This window comes from Vigna umbellata, chromosome 1, assembly GCF_029865625.1.
Source record: "Vigna umbellata cultivar VRB3 chromosome 1, Vumbellata_1.0, whole genome shotgun sequence".
NCBI lineage: Eukaryota > Viridiplantae > Streptophyta > Magnoliopsida > Fabales > Fabaceae > Vigna > Vigna umbellata.
The window spans coordinates 43217625-43232442 of NC_142165.1; the positions used below are offsets into that span (position 1 = coordinate 43217625).

A 14818-nucleotide genomic window follows, 5' to 3' on the forward strand; every position below is an offset into this window, starting at 1 on the left:
ATTTGTTGTATAATTTTTAGTGTACGCGTGCTTTTAATATTTAGGAAGAATCCAGTTTTACCTTTCCAAGAAAAAAAATCATTTTAATTTTAAATTTGTTCAAGAAATGCTATTTTAATCTCTCAAAAATTTACCATTTAAAAACTAGAAACAGTTTTGGAAAATCTTTTTGGTTATGTTTAAAGATCAAAAAATAATTTTAAAAATTTGAGAAAATAAAAATAATCAACACACTTTTACATTTTCTTTATTTTTTTAATTTCATTTGGATTTAAAACATTGTTTACATGTTTAAAAAAGGAAAAAAAAGTGAGAGTATTCAAAAGGAATTAAAAGAGAAAAGGAAAAAAAAAGAAGGAAAAAATCCTCTTAATCAGTAGGTCACAGATAATATTAAATAAATAATTGATTATGCATAAGTTGCCGTTAAATACTGCCGAATAAAGATTCGGTGTGTTAGGATACAATATAATACCATGATAGCGCCTAATGCCGGATACCCCAACCGTAAGATGGCACCATATGTAATTCATCTTTCGAGTGTATCTATATCAGAGTATTTAACGGTGAGATAGCTACTAGGAGGTGGTTCCCACAAGTTTATGCACAGTATTGAATCATTTAATAAAGTTTTAAAAATTAATAAATCATTAATTATTATTATTATTTAATTAGTTTCTCACACTGCACTTACGTTTGGACAATAACACTAAACTGAAAGTACCTTGTTTTGTGCCTGTTTTTCGCTCTTATTCTTGCAAGTTCCCATGGCTTTTCTCTGACTCTTTAACTTCGCCTTACTGTGTCTGTGATGAACGGACACCTCGAGGTTCTTATTTTCGGCAAATGTCGATGCTCTGGCACTGAAGAAACGTATCACTGAGTAAGTGTAGGGTTACAGTGTTTCGTTCTTTGTTTAATTTATTGTGCTGGTTTGAATAATTTGTGTGTTTTGAAACCTATCATTGTGCAGAATCGTTTGCATGTTTCTTTCTGGAATTTGAACTAGTTGAGCTTCGGTTGCTATTTTCTGTCTAGGAATTGGAGCTCATTCTCGTTTGGTGTTGGTTTGTTGCTGATTAGTTGCTGCTGGTGGCATTGCTGGTGCGTGCGATTTTGAGTCAATTTCTTTGTGAATAGCATTGTGTATGTTGTCATTTTACAGTTGGTTGAACTAGTGGATCTGATTGAAGGACACTACGGCTCTGTCACTGGTTCTTTTCGATTCATTGGGCTGATTTTATGTTCATGTGCAATGTTGTTTGTCAGTTGTGTCCGTTCAGAGTTTAATTATGATATCTGGTTTGAATACAAAACTGAAAGAGAGAGAATGAATGAAATGTACTTGATAAACTCTGTCTGTGTGCTGGCTAGTTTGTTCTTAAGAAAGAAAAGATTGATAAATTGATGATTGTATCTAAGAAACTGGTATGTGGCTTTTGTTGACATAAACTTAAGTAAATTTTGATGAAGATACCTAGGTTTTTTTGTTATTAATCATGAATGTCATTAATTCATGCAATTTTTACCATTTTTATGAATTTACATATATATTATACATTATATAAACTGTATAAATTATTTTAAATTGTGGCTGTTCTGCAATCCTGTTAAAGTATTTTAGGGTCTGGTATCTGAGAACCACTATCCAGAATTTAAAACACGGGGTCAATTATACCTAATTGAACCTTGTCTAGTGGTTTCATGTGATCCATGTAGACAACCTCACAGTGGAATAAGACTTTTGTTGCTGCTGCTGCTGCACCTTGCCTAATTATAGAACTCAGTTGCTACACTATCTTCATTACTTCATTGTCAGTGGTTCACTTTTTTTAAGTTCTGAGTATATAATGATACAACTGTCTTCATAGAACAAGTTAGGGCCGTGGCTTCTGGTTTTTTTAGGGACACTTTGGCACTCTATGACAAATTTACAACTCAGTAGAACTTAATTGATCCGATACTTGTGTTGTCTTCAATTTCCTAAAATCATCATATTATCATCTCGCCTTCTAATTTTCAACCTGACAATGTTCCTGGGTTCCTTGAATTTCAGTTTGGAATGTGAAAGCATCTGTAATGTATGTTGTCATGTAATAGGTTTCAGCAAGTGCCACAGACTACTACAACATAGATCAAAATATTTTCAAAATAGATTATCAATTACCTGTTCTCATTTACTTCTGTAAAGCCTTTTGGTGTGGATGATTTATTTTTTTAAATGTTTATTTTTTGAGAACGAACTAAGATTGGAAGTCTTTTACAGATTGTTATGGTGTGACACTTCAGAGGAACCCCAATTGAGTTAATTGTATTACAAACATTTGTGCTGTAATGCTAAATGTGAATTTACACCCAGAATTTGCAAATAGCTTCTGCCCTGCCCCTCTGCGTGTTTGGCAAGCTTTTCCTAAGACATGCGGTCGTGGTGGGGAAAGTCTTCTTCCAAAGAGGCGAAAAGGAAGGAAAACAAGGAAAGTATTATTCACACCATACAGCGGAAATTAAAGAATGCTTCCGAAGAGAAATGCAATAATAAATCTGAAAGATCAAGGAGATATCGTGATGATGCCATCTCCAAAAAGGGATCTAGATCTCTTGTACCTTCAAGATCACCATCACCCTCTACACATGTATCCCGATGTCAAAGTTTTGCAGAAAGGCCTCTCTCTCAACCACTTCCATTACCAGGGTCACATCTTTCGGATGCCATTGGTGCAAATGCTGGGGTTATTTTAACATCAAAACTTGATAGAGCCATAAACTCAAAGCCATCTCTATATTTTCCCCTTCCAATACCTGGTTTTGTTTCAAACAAGGAAGACGCTACTGATATGGAAGGAGAAATAGCCACTGCATCTGTTTCTAGTGAAAGCTCAGTTGATAGTGGCAACTCATTTGATTCGCCGCATTTTGTTAGCCCTCTGGCTTCTGATTGTGAAAATGGAAACCGAGCAACCATTAATAGTTCTTTCAGGTTATTTTGTTTCCTTCTAGATACATTTATTTTAAATTCTTTCCGTTTATTTACCTTTTCTTTTTGTTTGTTACTAAATTTATTTCTATTTTCCTGAAGTCTGGTGCACAAGAACCAACCACTTATTACTATACAAAGAAACTCAAGAACATTCTCAAAACCAAGTCCTCAGTTGTGCAATAATAAGCCATTGTCTACCTCACCAAGAGGGGTTCCATTATATCTGCAAAATCTGCAAGTGGCTCGCCCAGGTGGTTTGTGTAGTGCTCCAGGTAGTTCAATATCAAGTCCTAGAAATCCAACGGGAGCTTTTGGTCCTGAACAAATGTTGAACTCTGAATTACAGACAAGAAAGCCTTATCCAGATATAGCTTCTGGGCACTCCTATAGTCTGGTTTCAGGCCGTAATTCTAGCCATATTTCAGTTGGTGGGGATCTTTCGGGACAGATGATTTTGCCTCAAAACAGGTGTAGCCCTGAGTGTTCTCCAATAGTTAGTCCCAGAATGACAAGCCCTGGTCCCAGTTCCAGGATACAGAGTGGTACTGTGACCCCTCTGCATCCCAAAGCTGGAGGAACTGCAGCAGAAGCACATACAAGACGCCTTGACGATGTGAAGCAAAAGAATCATCAGTTACCACTTCCTCCAATAACAGTTACTAAGCCGTGTCCATTTTCTCCAACCTATTCTGCATCAACAACTCCTTCAGCCCCTCGTAGTCCTGCCGGATCAGAAACTTCGATAAGCACAGGTTCGCGCTGGAAAAAAGGACAGTTGCTTGGAAGGGGAACATTTGGACATGTATATCTTGGTTTTAACAGGTCCGTATCAAGTGTATGAATTTTTATTTTTATTTTTGTGTTCACCTTCTCTTTAAATTATGACACGTGGTACATATGGTCGTTTTTTCCGTATTTTGTTTTTGTAATAAAAATTTGGGAGTAATATGTAAAATTTGGGTAGGGCGTAAGTACCAAGGGAGGAGTAGTACAGCGGTACCAACTTACCCAGGTGCCTGCCAGATGTATTCTGCTGTTGGACCAATAATCACTGTATGCGTCATTCAGGAATTCTTAATCAAGCAGATTGTGTTTGAATATGCATTTCTCCACTTTTTACATCACCCTCATTCGTTAATATGTCAGCACTGGTCCTGTTTGAAAGTTGATATTCGTTGTTGTTCATGCTTTGTGTTTTTTTCTGCATTAAATTCTTTCAACTCTTTAATTGTGACGTAGTTCAACTTTTGATGTTCTATAGAGAAAGTGGTGAGATGTGTGCGATGAAGGAGGTAACCCTTTTTTCAGATGATGCTAAATCAAGGGAAAGTGCACAGCAACTTGGCCAAGTAAGCGTTCTTTCGTAGATTCGGTGTAATACCCTTCTATGATCCATTTTGCATGTCTTATACTTGCCTTTCCTTTGGAATGGTTAAAATTATGACGTAAGGAAAAAATTATTTCCTTTCCTCAGTTGTGCTTACTTGTTTAAACAGTTGAACAAGGTGTAATTGTGAATTAATGACATTTTATAATCATAGCGATGAATATTCACATACGTGATGGCATTTGCAGGAAATTGCAATGCTTAGTCGGTTGCGGCATCCAAATATTGTTCAGTATTATGGATCTGAGACGGTATTTATTGAATCTTTGACTTTATACAGTAAATGATTTCACTTTCGGAATCTGCTTGCATAAATCAAGACTTCCACGTTTGCACAAATCAGTTGTTGTAATTGCTTGTATGTTTTGAGAAACACGATTAAATTTCTTCTTAACTGCAATTGCAGCTACTACTGTAATTTAGTGCTTCACATGCTGTCAAACTATTGACTATCAATTGTCAAGTTCCGAATGCATTTACTGCTTTATGAAAATTTTATGCCTAAACAGATCGATGACAGACTTTATGTATACTTGGAGTATGTCTCCGGTGGGTCAATCTATAAGCTGGTTAAGGAATATGGCCAGTTAGGTGAAATTGCAATTCGCAATTATACTCGACAAATTTTGTTAGGCCTCGCATATTTACACGCCAAGAACACTGTTCACAGGTGAGTTTTATACATATTGTACTTGAAGTCTTCTCATATAATTTTCAATCATTGTAGTCAATAGCTCACTGTAGCGGAGTAGCTCGGCAGAGTGGACTTGAGCTGCTATGGGATTGAAATAGAATAGCGGTTTTCAAATAGCAGTTGTTGCAGCCGCTAGTGTCTTTTCATGTTCTATAGTGGCGCACCCGTGATAAAAACCCATTTTACCTGAGCTTAGATTTTTGGGGTAAAACTGTTATTTCTTTCCTATTTTCTAGTTCATTTTTTGCTTTAGAAAGTAATAGGGTTTGAAATCCTTCTTCCTTGACCATTCCATAAAAAAGTTACCTTTGTTTTAGTATTTGTTCCTTCACACTTTATGGCAATGTCGTTTATGTCTCCCGCTCTTTCTTCTCATTTTTCATTCTACTAATTTGTTATTTTTCTATTAATTTATTGTATGCATAAAACTCCAAATAAAATTATAAAGAAATTCATGATAAGTAACAGGTCAGAAGATTGCACATCAATCTAGGAAGCAGTATAGTAATAAATAAATAAAATGACATGAATTTCTTTATTTAGTTTATATTATTAATTTTAAAAACATCTACCTTACAGCTAGCCCGCCCGCTATAGTGTTTTCAAAGGTGGCTACTATGCGCCAGTCTCCTAGACTAATAACTGCGGTTTCAATTCGTATCTATTGTTTTAATTATGTTATGATCTGTGAAATGATTTCCCCTGGTCTGATCACTAAATTCTGATCAGGGACATTAAGGGAGCAAACATATTGGTGGACCCTAATGGGCGGATAAAATTGGCAGATTTTGGGATGGCAAAGCATGTAAGAGCATTTAAATGTTTTATTGTGCAACATCTATGACTTTGTAAGAGCATTTAAATGTTTTATTGCGCAGAAGCATTTAAATGTTTTATTGCGCAGACTTGAGCTTATCATTTCATCACAATGGGTTTTACTAGCCAGGCCAACCTACTTAATGTGCCATGTTTGGTAGGTTGGGTTTACACATTGGAACCTATCAAGTGCAAGGACCCGCCTCTCATAATCAGTGGCTTTTGATAGGTTGAGTTGACCCATCTAGTGCAAGATCCACACCCTAAACTCATCCCATTCACTATATTGGAAAAATGTGTTTTAATTTTTTTATTTATTTAGGTGACTTGGCCTATCAAAAACCTAACCCATCATAAAATGAGTGCACTAACTTTCCTAACTGTTCCAAAAAATAGGGGCCCACCTATCCTGCCCCGTTCATTTGGCGGGAGGGCAACCTGCTTTGCCATCTTTCTAACTTGATATTTCCTATCTTGAATGGTTTGCAGATAAGTGGTCCATCTTGTCCATTTTCTTTCAAAGGAAGTCCTTACTGGATGGCACCTGAGGTCAGGATGATTTCTTGATTCATGTAAACTTTTGTCACTGGTCTTATGGTGTAGTCTATACTTATCCGTGTTACTGCCTTAAATATGTAGGTTATAAAAAATTCAAATGGTTGTAATCTTGCGGTTGATATATGGAGTCTGGGATGCACTGTTTTGGAGATGGCGACAACAAAACCTCCTTGGAGCCAATATGAAGGGGTGAGTTTGTAGACAGACTAAAAGCATCTTGAATCATTTGAAATGTATTTTCGGACACAAAGGATTCTTGGTTGGAAACTTGGAGCACATGCTTGTCTAGGAACATTGATTGCTTAACTTGTTTCTGTTGTTTTACACCACATATTTCAAGGTTGCTGCTATGTTTAAGATTGGGAACAGCAAGGAACTTCCGACAATTCCAGATCATCTTTCAGAAGATGGAAAAGATTTTGTAAGGCTTTGTTTGCAAAGGAATCCTCAAAATCGTCCCTCGGCTGCTCAACTTCTAGAGCATTCATTTGTTAAAAATGCTATGCTGGAAAGATCTATTTTATCTGCCGCTCCTTCAGAAGATCCTACTGCTATAATAAATGCAGTGAGATCTCTGGTATGTCATTTCATACAATCATCTTTTGTCAAGCTGCATTACTTTTTTCAGTTTGTGCATGGCTACGTTGTCTGTTAGTTCTTACGATTCGTCGCTTTTAATTTCTTTTAGGTCGTTGGACCTGCAAAACGTAATTCATGCTTAGACTCAGAAGTAGCCGGGACCAATCCGCCTAGAAACTTGAAAGCGGGTTCTGGATCAAGGTCTCTTTCAAACTCAAATGGCACACCCTTAAGCATGGGAAAGATCACGATAAAAAATACAACAGTCTTCTTTGTGCATATGAATATTTGTAGCTGTACATGTATTCAAAAGCTAGGAACCTGCATAACTTTAGCACTTATTTTAGGCAAGTAGCTTTATAGTTAAGTTGACAAGGAAAGGTGGTGGATAAAGACTCTGATGCCATATTGGTCGAATTTATGCTCTTTTTATTTATTTTATTTTACGTACTTTGATTTGAAAGAGAAGGTACTAACTTTTTTTGTGCCCTTTGTTTCCAGTGATCCTCATACACCAAGAGAGATCTCTTGTCCCATCTCTCCCTCTTTTCCTTATAAATCATTGCATACAAGTGGAAGGATGTCGCCTCCAATATCTAGCCCTCGTACTGCATCAGGCTCATCTTCGCCCCTAACCAGTGGCGGCGGTGCTATTCCATATCATCAGACAAAACAATCAATAATCTCCCATGAAGTTTCGGGGATGATACAAAAGTCCCATCATGGTGTTATTCCAATATCTAGCCCTCGTACTGCATCTGGCTCATCTTCTCCCCTAACCAGTAGCGGCGGTGCTATTCCATATCATCAGACAAAGCAATCAATAATCTCTCATGAAGTTTCGGGTATGATCCAAAAGTCCCATCATGGTGTTATTCCAATATCTAGCCCTCGTACTGCGTCTGGCACATCTTCACCACTAACCAGTGGCGGTGGTGCAATTCCATTTCATCAGTCAAAGCAACAACTATTCTCACATGAAGTTGTGGGTATGAGCCAAAAGTCTCAGAATGGTGCCATTCCAATTTCTAGCCCTCGTACTGCATCTAGCTCTTCTTCACCACTAACCGGCGGTGGAGGCGCTGATCCATTTCATCAGACAAAGCAACCACTATTCTCACACGAAGTTTTGAGTACGATCCAAAAGTCTCAGAATGGTGCTATTCCAATATCTGGCCCTCGTACTGCATCCGGCACATATTCGCCACTAACCAGCGGTGGAGGCGCTGTTCCATTTCATCAGACAAAGCATCCACTATTCTCACATGAAGTTTCCGGTGTGATTCAAAGGTCTCAGAATGGTTGTGTTCCAATATCTAGCCCTCCAACTCCATCTGGCTCATCTTCGCCACTAACCTGTGGGGGAGGAGCTATTCCGTTTCATCAGACAAAGCAGCCACTGTTCTCACATGAAGTTGTGGGTATGACACAAAAGTCTCAGAATGGTGCCATTCCAATATCTAGCCCTCGTACTGCGTCTGGCTCATCTTCACCACTGACCAGTGGCGGCGGTGCTATTCCATTTCATCAGACAAAGCCACAACTATTCTCAAATGAACTTGTGGGTATGATCCAAAAGTCTCTGGATGGTGCTATTCCAACGGCTAGCCATCGTACTGCATCTGGCTCATCGCCTCTGACCAGTGGTGGCAGTGCTATTCCATATCTTCAGACAAGGCAATCACAAATATCACATGAAGTTGTTGGCATGAACCAAAATCCTCAGCATGGTTTGTATTCATTTGGAAATACCCCTCGTCAGGGTTCTCAGCATGCGCAGTTTGGGAGAAACTTGCAAACTACACATGCTTGCCGGGATGTAGGTTCATCTAACAATAATCATTCTAGGAGGGCTGTCCAGGGAGACCCAATAGAATTTCGCGATGGGAAATCATATTTGGCTGATTGCGTGTCACAACAGCTGTTGAGGGATTATGTACGGCTACATGCATGCCTGGATCGTAAACCCGATCCCCCAAATCCTGATCGCGCGAATGGCTTATGATCTGCATTCAGTGCTCAGATGATAGGCATTAAAATTTTGAAGGTTAGAGCATTCGGTTAGTGTAATAGCATAATCATGTAGTGCATTTGGGTAAATCGTAAATCTCAATTTTGTTCGGAGTTCAAAATCGAATACCGTCTGAAGTCTGCGTCTCCTTGGAGGCGCAACATTCAGTCTTAGCCTTGCGTTAAAACATTTTTTGACCCTCTTAAGGAAATGTAAATTACTAACGTAAGTGCTGTCATTTCGCGTTTTATCATCATCCTAGGCCTAGCTGAAAATGGTGGTGGACGCCAAAGCGTATATAAACAGATGCCTATTGTAAATATTGGAGAAAAACGTTATATATTTATTTAACAGTTTCCTCCTGTAATTGTTTGTCTCTTCGTTGGTTGGTTTCTTCAACTCATTTGGCGTTATATCTACACTGAATTTTATCAGCATATGCCTGCTTAACTACCGAAAATTGCTCTGCGGGCTTAACTGCCGAAAACGTCGCAGCAACTTAAATTTTACTTGTAATAGCAATTTAAATACACTGAATTTTATCAGCATGGTGTTAGAAGCATAATTTTGGACCAATTTAAATTTAAAATTTATCTTATCATGCTTTTACTTCCTGAACAATTCAATCGGGTGTACATAAATTAATGAGGCTACTTATTCAAAAGTTGCTTGAGAACTTGGTAGCTTTTAATCCAAGAGAGGGGAATGGAAAGTAACTTTTTAGTTTTAACTAAATACAATAAAAAAAATAGTAGAATATTAAGATGTGAAAAGAAAATATTCGTCCCTTTTCTCAAGGTTGAGAGAAATCGGTGTGAAAGAAAAGTAGATATTTAAAATGTGATATAATAGTTCAAAATAATTTGAAATGTGTAATTTAAAAAAAAAATGAAGACATTTCTAATATAATAACAGTCACAATCCATATTTTCTTGACACCCTTGCCAACCAAGGTAACGTTATGTTCTAGTTTTATCCTCTTTACCAAACACTAAGATTTGCCCAGTCGTAAAAGGCATGGCAAATGTGGTAATACTATGGCGATTGCATTGATACAATTTCCTAAATCCCAAGCACATATACCTCCAAGTAACGATTTTGATATCAATGTAACGGAGTACTTGAACTGCTCAAGTTTGATTACAGTGCTTGATTTTCACCAGTAACGATCTCAAAGCAATAATGGTAGTCTGAGATGTAATTTACTTAAAACGTTCAATAGTAAGCTTACGCCACTAACAGATTTCTTATTCTCTGAAATTTCACTTCCTCTAGTTCAGTCCAGTCAAACAAACCTTAAGCTACTTTGGATTAGTCAGACTTGAGCTGAATTCCCATAGTTTTTTTGCCAGCTCTGAATCTTTAGCCAGAGAGGTTGGGTCGGCCTTATTGCAATCCATAAAGTATTCACCAGATACTCCCTTCACTTGTGGATGCAACGCCACGTAACACTGAGTTGCAGCTCCCTATAAACATGCCCCAACAATTCAATTATCAAAACACTGGCGTAACATATTAAGATTAACAGCATATCAGCACACACTGTTGTAGATATATTTTGTATGTACTAAATACCTGTTGAACATTTTTAAGGAAGTACTTGCCCACCATATTAGCAAGGGCTGCATAAACCAAGTACTATACATGAATGAAAGTTCAAATGGTTATGGAAGGAATTTTGTACAAGAATCACCAGCTATAACATCTGTTTTGCTTCTCTTTATGACCCTTTTAGTGTGTGTGTGTGTGTGTATATATATATATATATATATATATATGCATAGAACGGTAAGCATATTTATATGGATTATTTAGATCAGTCATATAACTATGTCTAATATTTGTTAAACCGGTATCAGACCTATTTCCAAATTCAAGGATACTAATAAACACATTAATTGAATGGCATATAGATACTAACCATTAACATAACCATGGTATCGCAAAATATTTGTAACAATTGATCCAGGATGAAGGGAGTTGACAGTTATTTCCACTCCTTCTTCCTGAACAAAGGAAACATGCTAGGGTTACATCAAACTAAAACCAACTAGTTCACCGATTAGTCAAAAGACCAAAAGGATTGAAAACTCCATTACTGAAGCAGGCTATTTACAAACATAGAACACTAAATGTTGCAGTAAATAAAGTGGAACCAATGAAATTCCATAAATTAGAGGTGACTTTTAATGAATATAATACCTTCAAGCGCCTTGCAAGCTCCTTTGCATGCAGAATGTTAGCAAGTTTTGACTGTCCATAAGAAAAATAACTGTTGTACCTGATAAAAATCAGATAGAGGTGGAAGTTATGCAATTTTGGGAACTCAACATTGGACATGAATAGTATACATTTATTATGATTTGTTTTATAGCAAGAGCTTTGTAGCAAACGAGGAAAAGGTTTGCCATTGATTTATCATTCCAATCAGATTGTTACCCTGATTCATCATTGATCTTATCAAACAAAATTCCTTCACGGTATGCAAATCTGTGTGCCTCTGATGATATAATAACTATCCTTCCTTCCTGTTTGCATTCTCGTACTGTTTTTTTCATTGTTTCTAATAAAAGATTTGTCAAGAGAAAATGACCTACAAAATAGTATTAAAAATTAATCTTCAAAACATTTTTGAAAATTATACGACAACACCCAACTTTAAGTTATATATGATGATTCACAAAGACATTTAGCAGAAATGAAGTTAGAGAAATCCCACATATTATGTGAAGTAAACATATAATATAATACCTAAATGATTGGTTGCAAACTGCAATTCAATATTGTCTTGGGAAAGCAAGAATGGAGTTGCCATCACCCCTGCATTGTTACTTCAAGGGAAAGAAAGAATATTATTTCTTTCAACTTTTAAATAAGCAAAAGATTATGATTTGTCTCAACTTTAAGTGTGCAATCAACACAAAGATAAGGAAGTAATTTTACAGGTATAGTCTATCAACAATGTCAAACAAGAGAGTATAAAGTTGGCAAAAACATCTTTCCAGAAAGATATGAGCATAATAAAAAGTCATCAATCATTCACATTCAACCACGTGAAGCCAAACAGACAAAACATTACCCAAGTTATCTTAAAACAACTAGAGTTAAGATCTCTTACATTAGAATATTGAGTGAAAGACCAGATGAGTTAAAATCTGCTGCAAATTTCCTTACAGATGCCATAGAGCTTAGATCTAACTCCATAACATCAATTTTAGCCGAGGGAATTTCCTCAAGAACAGTTTCTTTGACATTCTTACCACTTTCCACATTCCTTACTGCCATGACAACATGGACACCACGGGATGCAAGAACCCGGGTGGTCTCCAGGCCAAGACCACTTGATGCTCCTGAAAATGGACTACGTAAGTACTGAATCATGATACTTAAAACCAGAGAAATAACTAAGCCTCCCATCTAAATCAAATAGCAAGTTATATGAATCTCATTTCTTCAACAATTCAGAACAACTAGTCACCATCAGAACCAAAGAAAGTTAAACAATCTTGTGCTGTATGGTATACCAGATAATGTAACATATCATTTTCTTAAGAGATCACAAGTGTTGGGTCTTCGATGAGGCTATTCTCATACAAAGCTTCGATAAAATGCTACCATTGAAACAAGCCATAAGTGATGCATCATTAAACTACAACACAACATAAGAAAATATAACACTGTCAACTTTCAATTCATTTCATCCCACAAAAGGGTTTCAAGTGGACCAAGACGTTCTCGATCAGACAAAGATAAAAATGTTGACTTGCTTCAAGTGGAAAAGCCTTTCATACAAACACACACGCCCGAATTTTCTCAGCACCCAGAAACACAAAACATAATATTTTTATGCAAAGAAAATAAAAAAAATAAAAAAAGGGAAGAAAAACCTGTGACAATGGCGGTGAGAGCGGTTCCATCAATCCCTTGAGTGACTTGTTCGGCTGTGGAAGAGGCTGAGAACCCCGACGCCCCTTTCCAACCCAGAAACCACATTTTTACTTTCTCACACCAAACAAGTCAAAACACAAATCACTTTGTGTTTCGATTTCTGTATAAAACTTACACATACTCACCCAATAGTTTCACCGATAATATATTAACGGAAAATACTAAAAATAATTACAATTAATTCTTCATATTTTTTCAAATCATAATTAACTTTCTCTCCGTTATGTAAAAAATTGTGATGATATAATATTTTTAAATAAAGGGATAAATTTGTGTAAATTTTCAACAAGTTGAAGACTTGTAACATCTTCGTTGGAATTAGTTATATAAATTCCCTTATCAATAAAAATAATATTTAATGTAAGTAAGTATTTTGCTGAGATTTTTAATGACAATTTAATGTGATTAATATTATTTTTAATTTTCGGCGACATATATATACGTTCTTTCAGTATCAGGATTTACATCTCTTAAAAAAATCAAGCTTTGGTTCAACTAAGTTTTTAAACAAACTAAAGCAATAATTAGTATTGTGGATCATTCTGACCATGTGGCGTTGATATATACTTTTAGTTTATTTATTTATTTTAAAATAAAATTTATGACTAAAACGAAGTTGAAATCATTAACTTAACTTTTACCTTAATGATTGGTTTTAATAATTTTAAAAAATTAAAATGTATGATATTTAAATAATTTATAATCATTTTTTTATTTTTTAAATATTTGTTTGGATAAAGTAATTAAAATATTTTATATTTTATTCTTTTTGTTAGATAATTACACTATTCTTTCAAGATAAAACTTTATTGTAAAATATGTATTTTAAAATTAAAGTTTACAAAAAAACTAGTTCAACTTTAAATATTCAACTAATATTAAATTCTTAAGTTTTTTCAATATTTATCCATAACCATTAATAATGATATTTTTTGGTAACTATTAAGTAACTGATTTTTTTAATACACATTCATTGTTTATTTTATGCTTGTCAATATAAACTATACTTATATATAAAAAATTTGACATTCTCAGATACCAAGAACAGACCTTCCTATGTTTAGGACTCACAATCGCCTTTTTAATAACAACATAGGTAGATAATTAACTTTCCTTTGTTTTTAAGACATTTTGTTTGAACAAATTAATTAAAATATTTTACATCTTAATTTATTTTTGTTAGAAAGTAATTGTATTTCTCTTTTAAGATAAAATTTTATTTTAAAATTAAAATTTACAAAAAATATTAGTTCAAAATTAAATATTCAAATAATATGTAATAATTTAAATTTTTCTTCAATATGTGTATATATTAAGAGAGAGAAACTAGTTGGGAGCTTGAATAATTTTTCTTCAATAATTTAAATTTAAACCCTAAACTAGTTGGGAAATTTTAATTTTCTTCTTTTTTTAAGTGAATCTTAAATTTTATTGTTTTAATTATTTGAAAAACCTTATAATTTTTAAATTTCAATTTTCTTTTATTTTTTTTCATTTAAACAACTCATTTTATTCTAAAAAGTTTCAGATAAACCAACTAAACGAACTGTTTTAAAATGTGTCGACCAAATACACTATTATATTATTTTCAAAATAAAAAGTAAAGAATTTTTGAACTTGATTTTTATTTTAAAAAAAAGTCCATCTGTTTTCAATAACCCCAACATTTGCATATACTGTGGTAGTACAAGTTTTATTATTTAAAAGGTTTAATCCTTTAGTACATCTCTATTTATGTACGAATGTCTCAATTGGGTCCTCGTTTTTTAAAGTGTATCAAAATGGTCCTTAATTTTGAAAATTCATATCAATTGAGTCCTTTCCGTTAAGTTGGCTGGACGGCGTTAA

The 14818-nt window shown here is 35.1% G+C and overlaps 2 protein-coding genes across 2 annotated transcripts; one reads left to right on the forward strand and one right to left on the reverse strand.

The window, feature by feature from the left end:
* Window positions 1-715: 715 nt before the first annotated feature.
* On the forward strand, window positions 716-9398 carry LOC148205441 (mitogen-activated protein kinase kinase kinase YODA-like). Its single transcript, XM_088103239.1, has 13 exons — window positions 716-883; window positions 974-1104; window positions 2267-2977; window positions 3077-3799; window positions 4239-4326; window positions 4553-4615; window positions 4874-5034; window positions 5788-5863; window positions 6364-6423; window positions 6514-6621; window positions 6773-7009; window positions 7121-7212; window positions 7513-9398. Exons 3-13 carry the CDS (start codon window positions 2418-2420, stop codon window positions 9014-9016), a joined length of 3672 nt encoding a protein of 1223 aa, XP_087959365.1. The 5' UTR covers window positions 716-883; window positions 974-1104; window positions 2267-2417; the 3' UTR covers window positions 9017-9398.
* Window positions 9399-10102: 704 nt separating this feature from the next.
* On the reverse strand, window positions 10103-13075 carry LOC124830555 (short-chain dehydrogenase TIC 32, chloroplastic-like). The gene is made up of 8 exons (XM_047304314.2): window positions 12910-13075; window positions 12141-12372; window positions 11774-11853; window positions 11462-11615; window positions 11225-11303; window positions 10944-11028; window positions 10598-10644; window positions 10103-10488 (listed from the first exon to the last, which is right to left on the reverse strand). Exons 1-8 carry the CDS (start codon window positions 13013-13015, stop codon window positions 10324-10326), a joined length of 948 nt encoding a protein of 315 aa, XP_047160270.1. The 5' UTR covers window positions 13016-13075; the 3' UTR covers window positions 10103-10323.
* Between the last annotated feature and the right edge of the window lie 1743 nt (window positions 13076-14818).

Coding starts and splice junctions, on each gene's coding strand:
- LOC124830555 (XM_047304314.2), bottom strand. CDS start 13,015: ATGTGGTTTCTGGGTTGGAAAGGGGCGTCGGGGTTCTCAGCCTCTTCC. Junction 11,854..12,140: donor CTTTCACTCAATATTCTAAT/GTAAGAGATCTT, acceptor TTTCCCTTGAAG/TAACAATGCAGGGGTGATGG. Junction 11,616..11,773: donor GTTTGCAACCAATCATTTAG/GTATTATATTAT, acceptor ACTATTTTGTAG/GTCATTTTCTCTTGACAAAT.
- LOC148205441 (XM_088103239.1), top strand. CDS start 2,418: ATGCGGTCGTGGTGGGGAAAGTCTTCTTCCAAAGAGGCGAAAAGGAAG. Junction 4,327..4,552: donor GTGCACAGCAACTTGGCCAA/GTAAGCGTTCTT, acceptor TGGCATTTGCAG/GAAATTGCAATGCTTAGTCG. Junction 4,616..4,873: donor AGTATTATGGATCTGAGACG/GTATTTATTGAA, acceptor ATGCCTAAACAG/ATCGATGACAGACTTTATGT.